We start from the raw sequence: 16,171 nt of genomic DNA on the forward strand, positions 1-16,171 counted from the left end.
CTGACATGGTGGACGGAACTGTACATGTCATTGCAAAGAAGTGTCTGAATGGCCGGTGGAATGTGCTGGTGACCTGAAGGAAACTGCCTGCTGCATTGGACACTGCATGCTGCGACAGGCCGGGATGACAGCACACCGGCGTCATGGGGCATCAATCCCGGTGACAGCCTGGAGGAGCAGGCAGCGACCCTAAGATTCTGGTTCAAGTCGACATACGAGACGTTGCTGGGAGAAGCACAGGGCAGGGGCGACGCTGCCATGGCCGCAGAGTGCCTGCGGCTTGTGGAGAGCCTGCGTGGCAGCGAGCACCCGTACGAAGACATGGCGCAGTGTGAAGGGCTTGCATATTGGCAATGGTTGAAAACAAAGGCAAGGCGCTGCCCGAGGGCACATTGCATTGCATTGTCAGGTGGGGAGGGAGGCAGGCTGTGACAGGCACATCCACAGTGATGCGAATATATGCGAGGAAAGTGAGAGATGAGTTTGCTGCAAAGATTGAGATAGCGTCACGAAGGTTAATGTTTGCTACGAAGATTGATGCACTAGAAAAGCATAAGGCCAGACATACACAAATATCAGAAAAAGCAAATGAAAAAGGTCTGGAGACGGGGGGCATCGATCCCCCTACCTCACGCATGCGAAGCGCGCGCTCTACCATTTGAGCTACGTCCCCTAATAGGCCGATTTGGCCAACGTAATGTGTTTTTTCCCAATTTCTAGTTGTACATAATCCACCACAAGCAAAACACAATAGCAACAGGGCTGCGGAGAATCGAATGCACACTCGCTCGCACCGTGGTGTTCTACATCGGACAAAATAATAGGAGAGATTGCTATCATTCGTACTTGAGTGGTGCGATATCGACGCACAAGAGAGGCTATGTGAGCTTTCAGACTCTGGACATGGCTCGGGATGGTGAATGATATCGGTTTTGTAGGATTCCTATATAGAGAATAGAGAGTTCCTCTTGAATAGGCCCAGGTGCAGCATGATGCTAGTCGGGAGGTCTGACTCGTACTGTCTGCGCACAGAAAAGGTGCTCATGCGGGCCGAGGTAGAGAAGTTGGGCTGCTCGAATGACTTGCAAACCAATCTTTCAAATGGAGGAGAAGGTTGTATACGTTCAGTGACTTCCATCAGGTTGTATGACTGCTGCTTCTGTGCTGCTGGGTTGTGGGCATGACGTTTGGGCGGAAAGTTGCAGACTGTTTCGACAAGCATAATCTCGGAGGATAAGTGAATGCCAAGGGATCAGACATCGTCCTTCATTCTGCTGGAGCGAAATCATCGTCCTGCTGCGGACACGCAGGTGCTGGCATTAAGGCAGGAGCTCCTTGTTCTGGTCAAGTGCAAGTGCACACCAGTGCAGAGTAGCAATACAGTACTGCCAATACTGACAAGCGGAGGCGATGTCAGAGGAAACGTCTCCTCTGTCAGAGGAAACCTCTCATGCATGGCCCAGATATTGCCTGGCAAGAAGCCTGGCAGTGATGGATACGTTGGAGAATGTGGCAGCAGCTCAATGCCTGCAGGGCAGACAAAACCGCCGCTGAGGCCTCACAAAAAGTACAGAAAGGGAATACCCCTTACAGCTCCACTCGTGCAGTCTTTTCTGCCACAGGGCCATAGGCACCTTGGCATTAAAGCCACCACAGGTCATATTTTGGGAAGCACTGGGTCCCTGCTGGATGTATGCTATTTGTGTTCTTAGCCTGTGAGCCGCTGGCTCCTGATATTCAATAGAAGAAGTGTCAGATTGCACAGATGTCACCTCATGCCACAGTTTGTTGCAGCGACACATGTGCCTACCAAGCTTGCAAGCCTGAACGCAATTTGAGATTTATTCAATACACCTTACGCGTATATTATTCAATGCACATGTGCATTGGTAGACATTAAGTTGAGACAGATCAGTTACACAGCCTATTCTCCATGTAAAATCAATTTACATGGAAGTCCGCTGCAATCTTTCTACGTTGATTCACAGGCATGACTGTGAAGGAGGTGCAATTATTTCCTGCTGGCTCAACAAAATATTCACTCAATCTAGAATTAGCTGCACAGAAGGTTTTTGGGTGTTTCTCAATGTGTCAGTATGCATGAAACATATTGTTCGTCTAAGTTCCAATAAGTTTGTTCAGAGGGCCTGTGGCTCCCATGTTTGGTTTTCCCTGCCTACATGCACTCATGTATAATAATACAGCAATCCAGCAAAAGCACCAAACTCATGCAGCATCATCAGCTGCTCAACTGTGCATGACAATTCCTGCATGAGTACTGCACAACATTTCAGAAAGCGCTAAATTGGGCAGCCCTCACAGAATCTAACCTAGTGCTGCAGAGCTCTGAGCAAACTGCCACTGCCGCATTAGGCATAGATGTAATTGGCAGTTCCTGCTCCCAGAACATCTGCATCCTGCTGTAGATAAATACAGAACAATTTCACTGGCCGAAATCTACACAACTGCATTGCTGATAGCGTACAAAATCCCGCAGCTGTGGCCAGCAAATGCAGCCAGCAAATTGCTCCTGCTTGCCACCGTGCTTGATGCTGCTTTGAAAACTGCGGGGCTGCCTTGCACGACTGCATGCCTGGGGCATTCGAGCACCCGAATCAATTCCCTTGCAAAATCTTGGACCGGGGAGTTGCAGGGTCAAGCTCAGCACTGTAGCGTGAAACTCAGTGCCTGCCGCTGGCCACAGTGGAGGCAACCTTGGCAACTGCAGCTGCGGCCGCCTGCTGAGGGTTGCGGATGAGCGGGTCGAACACAAATGACACTCCTGAGTTGGTTGTGATGAGCGCCTCCACATAGTTGGTCGGCTGCGTGCTGGCCACCTGCACAGTAGCATCATCCCAATCAGTAATGTTTTTACATGATCTTTCTGCCAAGAGGCAAAGTGCATCTGCAGACAAGCTGCAATTGAAGGCTGCCAAAATCCTAAACCTTGTCCGAGTTGCCAGATCCAAGCAATCAGCACTCACTAAACAAGCCTGGGCACGGTGCCCACTAACAACCCCCACCCCCGGCCAGCTGGGGCGATAGAACACCGCAGCACAAAGCACCAATGAGAATATGTGCAGGGCAGCGTCAATTTATTTTGCTAGCATCATTATCTTGGTTGCAGCTGCAATCCAGCGTTTGAAATTGTAAAGACTGATGAGAAGAATGGACGGACAATTATTGCCTGGGAGCTTTTGCTTAAGCACTCACCTCATTAGGTGCCGATGCTGCAGCACTGGATGAGGCGCCAGCGTCCGCCGCTGGTGAGTCAGCATAAACTGTTACGGTGGTGGAAGCTGTGGGAGCTGTGGTGTTGAGCACAGCTGCCAGGCCGCCAAAAAGGCCGCCAGATGTTAGCCGGCTAAATATCGACTGCTGCTGGGAGGAGTCTGCTGCTGTGGTGGCGGTGGACCCTGTGCTGGTTCCGCCTGACGCCCTTGTCACTGTGCCTGCACAGACCAAGCCCCCTCTCAGTACCACTCTCGTTTGACTCTCTACATCTGTCTTCACAATACCCATTTGAATGAATAAGTTGTACTGTGCCATGGCGTGGCAGTTTGAGCTTCTGTTCGAAGACCTCTGCACGCTCTCAGGTCCTTCAAGCAAGTGGCACACATCACCAAGCTACACAGAGCTGCGCTCAACAGTGGTAGTCTTCTGTGGTGAAGTTTGCAGTCCTATTTGAGAGGACTGGACAGAGCAAAGTGAGCAGCAGAGGAACAATACCTGCGCCAGAGCCGGGGAAACGTGTAGCGCTGGAGGAAGCGCCGTTAGAGCTGCTGCTGCTGCTGGTGCCGGAGTCGGTCGCTGCCGCCACGGCTGCGGGATTGTTGCCTGCCTCACCAGAGTACACCTGCTGCGGGATGGCCTGCACACAGACATGTATAGAGTCTTTATACGCCATGAAATTTTCTAGGGAGTGTGATCTCACACAGCTGACAATATTGAGGCAAGTAGACCTCCACTGACAGCAGACAGCCCTGTCCTGTCACACCATAGGGGATAAAAAATTGAACAGATCTTCGATTGATGATGTGGGAAGCCACTTCTTAAGATTGGTTGAGGATGCAAAGAAGGCATGAAGGACGCACCGAGTTGATGCCCATGTCCTCCTGGTACCATGAGTTGAGCGTGTCAAACACAAAGGCGTCCATCTTGGTGCCCACGTAGTACGAGTTGCCCTCCGTGGTGCTCAGCTGCACAGTTGCACAATAATAATTAAGATTCTGCTGACACCAAATTTGACATGCAGCGACACAGGTCAATACAAATCATGAAGCAAACACAAAGATAAAGAAAGTTGGTGACTACAGCAACAGAAAAGAACTGCAATATGAACAGCAAAAGACTGGCATACATACGCATGCGGTTTACATGCAAGACACTGAAAAGAGACATAGAAATAAGAAATTGGAAAAACACTAAAAGAAAGGCCTACTCGTCCGGTAAGAATGCTCATCAAATTGTAGTCGCCATCATACATGGGCGCGCCAGACTGGCCTTCACTTGCAGCACAGGAGTGCTGCAGGATGTTGCAGCAACCACAGTCCTGGACAGCGCAAAGAGAGAAACAGAAAATCAGAGAACACGTGAAGAAAAGATCCACCCCCAGACTTTTAGCTTCCGCAGCTGCTGGTAGGTTCTCCCCTGTACACCTGCTGGAAAAGAAAAACCAAGCACACAAAACCGTCAGTGAGGAGGGGAATGAGAGGGGGAGGTGTGGCGGCGCCTGCTGGCGAGAAGCGTATGTGAAGCTCTCAGACACACCTTGCCGGTCAGGATAGAGTGTACTTTGCGGCTGGCTGGGTCCCACATGCTTGCCCCAGACTGACCCTCGCTGGCAGCACAGCTGTGCTGGAGAATGTTTGAACATGCCTGCGATTCGAATGAAGGCAATATTCTTTCCGCTTAAGCCATGGCAATTTCACCCTTTTCCCTTTGTCAATGTCCCATGTCTATACACATGCTGCATGATCTTCTCATTCACTGTCAAGGGATGTTTCACTTTGCACTTCTCCTGTGTGTTGCAGCATGCAGATGCAGCATTCAGTACTGTCAATACCCCAAAAGTCATGGGCCTTGTTCATTTTGCATGCTTGCAATGCTTACAAATCTTGGCTTCCCAAATGGTTATGGTTCCTCCCTTCACAATGAAAGCAGGATAGCTCTCAGGTCACCCCATTTTCTCAATCAATTTCCCATTTGACAGTTGCACTGTGTCATGTGTCAGTACTTGATCCATCATAGCAGGAGGTGTGCAGCGCACCTGGTTCTGGCACTGCGAGACCTCCTTGAAGACGCCCTGGTTCTGCCCGTACGCGTACTCCACATTCTGGCAGGTGGTGGACCACATGGAGCCGGAAGGTTTATCGGCCGGGTAGCCGGCGCTGGCGATGTTGAGCGTGGATGTGCCGGTGCCCCGCTGGATGCCAAAGTAGCCGAGGCCGGGCGACACGTCAGCCTTGAGCGTGATCAGCGCAAAGTCGTAGTTGATCGCCGTCGTGCTGTACGTCCTCTGCACGCATGCGTGACAGACTGTCAGCTGGGTACTCATGGCTTAGGAAATTGCTTTTACTGATAGAGTATGGATCACACGGCTGGTGCAGGGCCAACCCACAAATATGCAAAAGTGCTCAAATGAATGAGGGTATTAAGCTGTGCAAGCTAAGTCAGGCACATAGCCGGAGAGTACTAAATTACTCAGGAAACCACCACACAATAAATCACCCCCACAAGATCGTGACATGTCTTGCAATGGGACAGAGCCTTGCTGACAGGTTAAGGTGGGAGCCATGCTTGCCAATCCCAGACATAGAGGCTGGTGAGGCCCACATCAGTCAAAAGCAACCACAGGGTGTGCTTTCTGTGCACAGATCTATGGCATGCTGTGTCATGCAATGGCCTTCAGATGTTGGCTTGTACATTTCTAATAAATTGGCAGTGCTGACAGTAAAGGGTGGCAAGGGGAGACACTCCAGGCTGAAGAGGCGGGGCGCACCTCGGCCTGGAACTGCTGGAGGATGCGGACGTTCTGCCAGCGCGCGACGCCGTTGGGCCGCGTGGGGCCATTCATGCCGGGGCTGAAGTCCAGGCTGGACACCATCTTGCGCGTCGTGTGGATGTCAAAGACGCAGTGCGCCGCCGTCAGCACGTGCCGCGTCCCGATCAAGCTCCCAGTGCACTCCAGCGCCCTGTGCCAGCCAGACTGCCTCAGTGTTGCACAGACCCTCACCGCAATTGTCTTTCTAACTCTTGCAGGGATTCCTGCGCCGAAAAACCTGCTAAAATGGTTGACAGGGTTCCAGAGTCGAGGTTAGGAGGCCGTATCAGACCAGATTTATTCTGCACCAGGCAGGTTTGCATGCCTCGCTTTCAAGGAGTGTCCAAATTGCAACACAGCAGATTTTTGGTCTGCTATACAAAGGTTAGCAAGCTGTAGTAGGCTGTGTGACAGGAGTAGTCCAGGCAAGAGTGTGAAGCGGCGCGCACGTGTTGCTGGTGACCTGGCCCATGAGCTGCCCGACGGCGGAGTAGGGGAAGGACGAGGTGTCCGCCACGGATGTGCGCGTGTCAGGGCCCCCTGCCGGGCAGCCCACGCAGGTGAAGTCATTCGTGTTCACTCCCTGCAGCAGGGATCGGCCGCCGGCTGACGCTTCGCTGGATTCACCATCGACAGCGGCCGTCGGCTCCGGGATGCGTGGCTCGCCAAAGCCGCCGGCCGCCTTGCCGCCATCCAGGGACAGCCTGCTCACAATATCATAAGCTTTACTTATTTGAAATAAATGTTTGACACCTGCCATGCAGACAGACAAGGTGAAAAGACGTAACAAGGTGACAGATCTCAGCAGATGTGCAACCGGCGAAATGGTGAAATCATTCGAACAGGAATATCTGACGCTTGTCCCATGGACATACACGGTCAAAGCAGGGACAGAGCAAGCGCAAGCTAATTTGGAATATGCACAACTGGTGGAAAGACATCTCAATCTGATCAGGACTGTTTGCCGTTCCGATAGACAAGGCTGAAGAAGTTATTCAATGACACAGTATAGCAGATGCACAACCAGATTTTGGTAACGCACGTCTTTGTGTAGCGGCGGCCATCGCGGGTGATGAGCACGGTGCGGTGGGTGATGGGCGAGCGAGACCGAGTGGTGTTGTCCAACCGTGCCCGCATCAGCGCCTGGCCCGACTGAAGCTTGTGTGTGAAGGACACCTGTGCAAGAACCACTTCATGTGCAAGATGATCCTGTACAGTCTGCTGTGATGCCTAGCATTGTGCTGTGGGTATCCTTTCTGTTGCACTCTCCTTTCAGGCGCAGCCCTGCTTGCATTCATTCTTTGAATGCTTGTCCAGATTGGAGGTCTTTTGGTGTTCTTGAACAGGGCAAAGAAAGGGAAATCCTTACTTGTCCCTCGTAGTTGTAGCCACCAGGAACATCATGCTGTAGGCTGCCGGCCGTTATCTGCTTGCCTTGATCGCCCACAGCAAGATCATCCACTGTCGCTCCTGTCGTCACCACACAGAGGATGTCAACGATGACTCAGAATGCAGGTTCTACTTTGCAAGCTTTTCAACATTAGTCAGCGTGCGCTACCTTGCAACCTCCTCGCCGCTGCAGGCTGCGAGACCACGTCTAGAAGCAGGACGGTAGCCAGAACGCAAAGAAGGGTGGCTGAGGATCTGTACGCCGCCATCCTTGAGGTGGTCTCTCGAGAGCTGATCGTGATCGGCTGCAACGCACATATCGAGCTGTCAGGATCTCAGATATCGGTCCCATTGAATGATTCCCAGTATTATAGGAAGTAAATACATATTTGCACATTCCATCGGTTTTCAGACAGACGCCCTGAATGGGCAGCCCTAATTTAGGGCGTCTTGCACGCATGCCGAAGACCTACGCAAAGGCGTCTTGAAGAGAGAAGTATATCAAGGCTGGCGATGGGCCAAAGTACGATTTTATAAATGATCAATCATCGGGATCCCCACCTTACCTTTCGCGATCGCTGTTTTAGTTGTGTTTGGCTCAGTATGATCTCACCCTCGGAGTGCCATCGACGTTCCCCTAGCGAGTTCTATTGGAGTTTCGATACCCACAGGCCTTAGGCACGTTAAAAGCTGTAAATCGTCTAAGTCCTCCTGTCTCTCAATGTGGACGTTTCCAGAATTGTGATCATGAGAGGAATGCGTTGTAGGGGCGTCTCACATCTGACGTCCGGGAACTCATACAATTTTAATAAGTTATTTCCCCGACGGAACCCTCGACTTTCAATCTTGGTCAGTAAAGAGCCTACATGAGGTTGCTCTTGTATCGATTCGAATAAAAATATACTTTCTGCAGTGTGGTCGTATCAAAGCCGTTATCGACTTGCAGCTCTTGCACGCCAGTATAGTAGACTCGATCATGCTCCCCGATCCAAGGCAGGACAGCCCAATTTGTCACGTTCGAGAAAAAGAGTCACTAACTCATTGTAAAACTTTGAAGATGAGATGAAGACTGTTTCGAGAAAGCCCGGCAGTCTAAGTGCACCTTTCGGGGGAATAACAACCCTCCACCGTTTCAACCAGCATATATATATATGAAGTTTACTTTGGTGCTCCTGTGTCATGGAATGCTATTGCTTTCAGATCTCATTTACCAAAAGCCCCCAAGAAATGTACAGAATTCCTCAGGTAAACGCAGTAAGACTCAAGAAAGTGCTATACTTGGCTCACATGACCAGGGACCTGTCACGTGTCCACCCACTTAGCGCCAATAACCTCCGCCGCGAAGGCATAGATATCAGCTGCCTCCTCGATGATCTTTTCTGTGGGCTTGCCTGCGCCGTGGCCTGCCCTCACCTCCACCCTGGCAAGGAGTGGGTTCTGCTGACCGCTGCCCTCCTCAGTGGCAGCACAGTGCTGCAGCGTGGCCAGCAGCTTATGGGTGTGCAGAGGAACCACGCGATCATCATGATCCCCTGTGGCAACAAGACTTTTATCACATCATCAAAGAGGAGTCAAACCTCGGAATACTGACATCCCAAGGGGGCCATATCAAAGCTGCCAGAGATGTGTTCCTCTGGACCCTAAGGCCACACTTGACCTCTATCTCTAGCTCGGTGGGGCAATCTAATACATGACATTCAAAGCAGGGATGCCTGAAGGCAGTCCTGGCTCGGTCCAAAAATACTTTGCAATAAAACACCCCACGCAGAGTCATGCAAGAATTGTGGGTTGATGGAAGAAGGGTGATTGGGGGTGTGACAAGAGAAGACAGGTGCCAGGGAAAGACACCTGTGGTGAGAAGCATGGCCGGGTACTGGCGCGGCTCCTCCAGGGGAATGCGCACGTTGTGCAAGGGTGAGTAAGCGAGCAGGTAGGGGAAGTTGGCTGGGCTGTCAGGTGACCCGTAGTCGCTGACCCAGGCGTGACCGATGGTGAACTTGTGGAATCGCAGCATGTCCATCACGCCCACCTGCCCTATCACCGCCCCATACAGGTCCGGCCTCTGCGCACAACACATGTTATTCAATCACACTCTTCAATGTGGTAGCTCAGAAGCAGGTGCCCAAGGCAAGGTGCGGCTGCAGACAAGCTGCTGATAAAGGCTGCTGAAATCCTACACCTTTGTTGGCCTTGCCAGATCCAAGCAAGATCCAATCCATCATGGGCAAATGCTCAATATGTGTACAACCCCCGCCAGCCGGGACCCACAAGTCCAACAATTCGGAAATCATATACAGCTCTGCAATAATTTTTATGCCAGGACCTTAACACAACTCCTGCACTCTTGCTGTGCCAGCTGGTTCACAGATGTGTGAAAATCTTTGACCCACCTGGTTAGCACAGGCTGCCACCAGAAGACCGCCATTGCTGCCACCCTGCACCACAAACAACCATAAAATAACATCAGCGTATGCACTCCATCTTCAGACTCCCTAATGCGCATGACAATCCCCGTGACAAATGGCCTCCCTAATTTTCTGCAAGCACCAAAGTGTGACAAGAGCAATTGCTGAGGGTGGCCCACCTGTGTCACCAATTTTGCAGGGCTGGTGTACCCCGTACCGATGAGGTGCTCGGCACATGCAATGAAGTCATCGAACACGTTCTGCTTGTTGTGCAGCGACCCAGCCTCACGCCACTTGATGCCATACTCCCCGCCGCCCCTGCCATACAGCGCAAGGTTGCCCAATCGGGGTACTCTGCCTTATGACTTTCTAGCAGGAGACTGCAGCACTCTGCGCCAATTTAGAGAAAGAGGAATGCAGAACACAAAGCAGAGCGAGGGCCAAAGAAAGGGGAAAGGACTGCCTCATCGTGTAAATGCAATGCGTGAAACATGCAATTTGCTTCCCGGGCCCTTTAACACAAGGAGGTGTTGTTCAGAAACCTGGAAAGAGAGGTGCGCACCTGAGATTTGCTACCGCGTACACTCCGCCATATGCTAGCATCCAGCAGAGACGTGTGACGCTAAAACCTGGCTCCAAGCTGATGTTGAACCCTGCCGTCAAGACCAATTTCACACTCCTAGAAAGAAAAGATAAGGTAACCGCGGTATGGCAAGTTCATGGTACTGACATTAAGAGGGAACAAAGATGGGACACTTGGCTGGGATGGCATTGAAATGATCACCTCCATAGCCATACAGAAGGGTGGGATTGGAGCCGTCCAGCTGCAGGCCCTTTCTCCCCACAATGAACACGGGCACCTTTGTGCCATCCTTGCTCTCCACAAACACCTGCACAGTACATTTCCTCTAGTCTCAAGGATGCAAGCTACTGCTGAAAGCACCAAGCAACTCAGCAGGATTTCTCAACTGGACATTTTCTGCTGCGCTGAACAGTCACAGCAGTGGACACATGAGCAGGACGGCAGAACAAATCACCTGCTTTGTTTCTAGCTTTGTGAGGTCCTCCTTCACATTAAGCTCCGTCTTCCGGAAGAGCTCTGGTTCAAGTATTGCATTAGCTGTGTCCAGCCTGCAGTTCAGGTCCACATATTCCTTTACGTGCAGTTTTGACACCTATACATTGCTCCATTTGATCTCCAGAAGGCCAGGAAGTAAACAGCTTTAAGAGGCCTGCCTGTAGATTGAACCAGGGTCTGTGAAGTCACTGTAGCTGTAGAACATCTCTGACTGGCTTCTCCGGCCAGAGAAGGACCTCACGCTGCCCAGGCCAGGCAGGGCGATGGACTTCAGAAGCTCGCCGCTGGTCAGAGAGCGCAGCTGCAGCACTGACGCCACATCGTGCAGCCAGCACATCGCCAGCACGTCCCCCTGTGACAGCAAGAGCAGGGGGGTACTGAAGACTACACTAGTTCAGGGTAGAGTTTTTGTTGTTTTTTTAGGGTGTAAGGGCTTAGGGTAATAAAGTATGTTGTACCCCTTGGCAAGAGCCATCACACATGAGTTCCATGCCATCAGGCATCCTCCTGCAGAGCAGAGACTTTCTCCAGAAGGAACATCATGACACATGCATAAGTGTGACAATGCATTAGCAGCTGTCGTGTCAACGAAGTATGAGATTTGGGCTTGACGGTCAGAGAAGATAGAAAGTTAAGACTTGCAGTAGATACCTTTAGCGCGGAAGCCCACTGCAGAAGGTCCTTCTCGTGCTGGGGGATTACGTCTGGCCAGGTGTGAGGTTCCCCTGGCGCACTCACATCTGTCCTGACCAACCTGCAACACATTTTAAATCCTTCTTTGCTGAAAGCTCTGAGCCCTTTGGCGGATGTACTCTGTTGAAGGTGCAATGTGCAGAGCTTCACCACACAATAATCTGCTTGTGAACATCGCCTTCTTAAGGACCCCAAACAATGTCGTGAAACAGAGTAGTCATATTGGGTGCGGCAGCTGACCTGTATCGTGGGGCAGACAGGTTGGTCTTGAAGGTGAAGCTGGTGCCCTCATTGGCTACATACTCCCACTGCGCCGCAAAGTCATCCACCAGCTTTGTCAGTGGCAGCGGCCGCACGCCCACAGGAGCACTGCACAGGCAGGCAATCAGTTGGCAACAAAGACAGCCATTTTACAAAATGATTGCAATCTCTGCTTCTTGCATGTCTTAGGCATCTAAAACCTAGTGCACTTCAAAAAAATGCCTTGGTGCCTACTAGTGCAAGCGCCTGTGCATTCGTCACAGGTGGTACTAGTTGAACATAGAAGAGATTTCTAGGTCAAGTCGTCGATCGACCTCACAACATATGACCTAATGAAGGCAAAGAACACTTGAATGCAAGATGGTACTGCAGCATTGCATCATGAGACTGGTCACCTCCTGTCATACAAAGTAAGGTCCAGGGCGCCGGTTGATGCGTTGCGCGGCAGAGCATTCAGATCCAGGAAGTACAGCCGATTTGTGGGCTCGCATCCGGCTGACATGGACAGCAGCAGATACCTGCGCAGGACATGCAACCCACTCAGTGCCAGGAAGAAGCTAAAACACCGTGCACCACCTCAGTCAACCAAGAATACCCAACAGTAACAGGAATTCCCAGTTGAATACTGTGTATTTTTTCCAAGAAAGCGAAGAAGAATGACAAGGGACCAGAAAGAGCGCAGGGATTTTAGATAGCATGCACACCTGCCATCATCGGTGACCTCAGCAGAAATGAACCAGTCTGGGTGCTCGGGTACAGCGTACACAAATTTGTCATCCGCCTGAGGTGTCCCCACAACATGGTACCAGAGCTGCTGGTCCACGTTTGTGTCTGTCTCTGTGCCGAGCTTGGCAGACTTGCTGGGCGGCTTGTATCTGTTGTAGAAGAAGCCCTGCACCGGTGGCATGTACATGATGACTGTCAAGACTATTTCAGTATTTTGAGGATAGGCAGCGCAAGCCTAGCAGCCTAATGGTTGCTGGCTACTTCAAAAGAGGTGAATCTTTGCAGTCACAAGAAACTGGTAGCTAACCTGTGCAAGCTACCCTCATGCTTCGGGACAAAACAGCAATTATATTGCAATGGCACTGGCGTTGCTGCTTGGGGGCTGCCAGGCTGAGATAGCGCACCTTGTTGTCATGGGTCCACGCAATGGAGGAGAACTTGACAAACTCCAGCAGATCATCCAGCTTCTTGCCCTCGCCCGTAGAAGCATTGACATGCATCAGCTCTATCTTGCGCCAGTCCGACCCGCCACTGAGAGGGAAAAGGAGCATGCCACAGGTCAGCTAACTACCTCTCGCATAGCTTGGAAGGTCTGCGGCTTGCAGGTCAAGGTTCAGGATCTCTACAGCATCTCTTGTGCACTAGCACTTGTGGGGCATTAGATAGCTCCTAGACATCCAACACCCTGGTGTCTATTCTGCTACCCCAAGCATATGCAGGGAGCCTGCTTGCAAGTATAAGGGCATTCTGAGGGACTGACAGCATACAGTGTCCCTAAATTTCAAGCGGCTCACCTGCCAGTGCTGTAGGCCACAAGGTTGCCATCCTCGCTGAAGGTAAAGCTGTCCAGGGCAACGGTGCCATCGGCAGAGAATTTGTTGGGGTCCAGGAACACTTTGGGCTCAGCTTGCAGGTGTGCCTGGGTGTAGATCACATTCTGCGCCTGCAGCCCCGAGTTGTGCGTGTAGTAGTACCTGAGCATGTCGGAACACCTTCTCATTCCAGACACCCAGAGCCGCAATGCTGTCTAGATGGAGAGGTCAGTCTTAGCTTCAGCAATCTGACAGCTGCAATAGGCGAGTATCAAAGTGGAATAGCACGAAATGTCTCGCATGGACAGGATGGCAGATCATTCAAAGGCCCCATGAGCAACAGTCACCTCTGTTCAAGTTTTTCTTGGGCATTAAACTGAAAGGCCCCTCACCTGGATCCCCGCTTGAAGGGGCATGAGAAGCGGGGGTAGTTGTACAATTGCGTCAGCAGCTTCTTAAACTTTTCACGGCTGGCACACTTCTTCAAGATGCTGTCTGTCAGCTTATTTTGTGCCTCCACAACTGCACAACAGGGTGGTGCCGCTCAGGACCCACTTCAGCAAAGATCAAGAAAGCAGTGCAGATATGATGCTCTTGTGTGGCTTGTTCAATATATTCCGCAGGTCATTTTGGGTGAGCAGCTAAAGTGGCCAAGATGATAGGTATCACAGGTCATGCAGGTGGCAAGGTGCGGCGCACATGCAACAGTTTCGGGTGAGTCAGGGTCTTCAAGCCAGCGGTAGGGGTCTGTGATCTGCACGCCATGCAGAGACTCCACCGTGTCACCCCGCCTCACCTCCGGATACTCTGAGGGAGTTACTGAAATGTTCCCCTGGGGAGCTCCTGGTCACAGCACAACACAAGAATAAGGCAGGCAGCGCCTTCTGCATGACTGGTACATCAAAAGCCGGAAACATGGTCCTTACTACCGTGTATAAAAAAGTGAGAAAATATTACTGCTTGTCAATGTGAGCCTGTAATTCCTTAGCGTCTGTACATGCGAAGAGTGGATGCTAGAGGCTTGTGGTGGTCACCCTTGACAGCAACTGGCGGGGTTGTGAAGCGCTTCCTCCCATACTGGAAATATGGCAGAACAGCGAGCTTGGCCCTGGAAATGCAGCACTTCACGGCTGGCCTGCACTCAAGAGTGTCCCCCTTCAATTTTGTTATAAGCTCGGATTGGATCTGACACGAAAAGAGGTGTCCATATGACACAATATTGGAAGATGACGTCTGACAGGCAGGTAGAGAAAAGGAATCATGGAATGTAGCCACAAATAAAATCTTATCTCTACCTTCTCCACAGCCTGGATAACATGTATCCCATAGCAGCCGTTGCAGCTATCGCTCCAACTGCAAAAGTGACTTTGTTCTTTTCTGATGGCTTCATGTTGGATTTGATCCCATAACCAGCGTCGTCCAATTTTATGAGCACCACTTCTAGATCGCACTATTATCACAGAAGCATTTATCAGATATCACACTTCATCCGAGATACGCGCAATCTCTGTTGGGTACGATGCCAGCAGAAAGATGGAATCACACGTATACCGTCCACATCTCACGATAACATCTCATGATGCGTTAAGATCCTTTGACCTATGTGAATCTTTTGTCTTCGGGTGACGCTTTCCTCAGTCTTGGCTGAAAATTTCGTGAAGTTGATCAAGGGAACGCCTCCTGATCGTCCTCCTTGTGCATGCAGCCATCATGCCATGCATGCGCCCAACTCTCAACAGCATCTCCAGTTGTCACCAGAAGTTCTAAACGAAGACAAGCATGTTCTTTATTCCCTTTTTGAAATGGCAAAGTCCTCTATAAGTCTAAGATGAAGCTGCCAGGCATTGATCGAAGACATATATGTCGACATTGACAGTAAACAGTGCACTGGTACAATTAGTAAATCAGTACATCAATACAGCCTTTCGTAACCAGATGACCTCTAGGTGGGGCAATCTATTGCACGACATGCAAGGCAGGGGAGCTTGACGAGTGCAAACGAAAAGGAACGCCGCGTGACTGACTTACATGTGCATGCAGCCATGCACTCTACTGAATTATTCAGAAGTGGCCAAGTCGTGCAGGAATACAAGGATTCAGAGTAGTTCCTGGTTATCGCGAATCTATACTGCAATTCAGAGCTCCAACTGCACGTGTGACATTTTTTAAGAATACTCTGATGCGCAGAACTCGATGGTAGAGCCAGCTTGGAACTATAGGGACATTGTAGAGTATGTTGACAGCATTACATACGGCTCTGCTGGGGTGTCTTCATCGGATATTTCCCTGAGGTTACAAGAATTGAGACCCAGCTTCATCAACCTTTTGAGATACAGGGTACGCGAGAGCGACTGCCAATGTATAGATATGTGAAATGATTTGCGAATTATCTTTTAGTCAGCGCAAAACTGAATAATGTACACCAGACGTGGTCGATATCCACTTTGAGCAGAGAGTGCAAACCCATCATTGTGCTTGTCACAGGTACCTTCCACAGAATCACGAAATGAGATTCTAAGCGGGAATCCCTCAACATCCCTGGGGCCTGTGCGCCTCGATGCGTCGGACATACGCGAGGTAAGAATCTGGCAAAGGGCATCGAGTCATTGTCACTGCCTGTATGGAAGGACCTTGCTTAATAAAATCCTGCATTTCACAGGTGCTTTTGTTGAGCGAGGAGTTGAAGCTGAATGAAATCGAGAGCCTGCTCTGCCTGCTGACCGCCCATGACGAGGTGAAGCTAATGCACAAGACGCATCGGCCC

At 50.8% G+C, this 16,171-nt stretch overlaps 2 protein-coding genes and 1 non-coding gene across 3 annotated transcripts; all 3 read right to left on the reverse strand.

Annotated features, from left to right (window-relative positions):
• Positions 1-600: 600 nt before the first annotated feature.
• On the reverse strand, positions 601-673 carry COCSUDRAFT_t24. The gene has a single exon. It is a non-coding gene; the product is annotated as a tRNA-Ala (tRNA).
• A 1,229-nt stretch (positions 674-1,902) lies between these two features.
• COCSUDRAFT_32332 (hypothetical protein) lies at positions 1,903-2,730 on the reverse strand. Its single transcript, XM_005650125.1, has one exon. It carries the CDS (start codon positions 2,589-2,591, stop codon positions 2,370-2,372), a length of 222 nt encoding a protein of 73 aa, XP_005650182.1. The 5' UTR covers positions 2,592-2,730; the 3' UTR covers positions 1,903-2,369.
• A 5,582-nt stretch (positions 2,731-8,312) lies between these two features.
• Positions 8,313-14,996, reverse strand: COCSUDRAFT_22018 (hypothetical protein). The gene is given in 19 exon segments (XM_005650126.1): positions 8,313-8,964; positions 9,281-9,494; positions 9,823-9,867; positions 10,017-10,155; positions 10,400-10,490; positions 10,622-10,727; positions 10,875-10,968; positions 11,057-11,069; positions 11,087-11,267; positions 11,567-11,648; positions 11,819-11,977; positions 12,340-12,387; positions 12,574-12,761; positions 13,000-13,126; positions 13,390-13,569; positions 13,800-13,929; positions 14,107-14,250; positions 14,442-14,542; positions 14,703-14,996. 19 exon segments carry the CDS (start codon positions 14,795-14,797, stop codon positions 8,735-8,737), a joined length of 2,367 nt encoding a protein of 788 aa, XP_005650183.1. The 5' UTR covers positions 14,798-14,996; the 3' UTR covers positions 8,313-8,734.
• Between the last annotated feature and the right edge of the window lie 1,175 nt (positions 14,997-16,171).

Source organism: Coccomyxa subellipsoidea (assembly GCF_000258705.1).
Source record: "Coccomyxa subellipsoidea C-169, whole genome shotgun sequence".
Lineage (NCBI taxonomy): Eukaryota > Viridiplantae > Chlorophyta > Trebouxiophyceae > Coccomyxaceae > Coccomyxa > Coccomyxa subellipsoidea.

Excerpts from the sequence above, each read along its gene's own strand:
- COCSUDRAFT_32332 (XM_005650125.1), bottom strand. The coding sequence starts at position 2,591 with ATGCAGTCGTGCAAGGCAGCCCCGCAGTTTTCAAAGCAGCATCAAGCA.
- COCSUDRAFT_22018 (XM_005650126.1), bottom strand. The coding sequence starts at position 14,797 with ATGAAGCCATCAGAAAAGAACAAAGTCACTTTTGCAGTTGGAGCGATA. Across the intron at positions 9,495-9,822 it reads TGGCAGCCTGTGCTAACCAG|AGGCCGGACCTGTATGGGGC; the intron begins GTGGGTCAAAGA and ends TGTTGTGCGCAG. Across the intron at positions 8,965-9,280 it reads GGCCATGCTTCTCACCACAG|GGGATCATGATGATCGCGTG; the intron begins GTGTCTTTCCCT and ends TTGTTGCCACAG.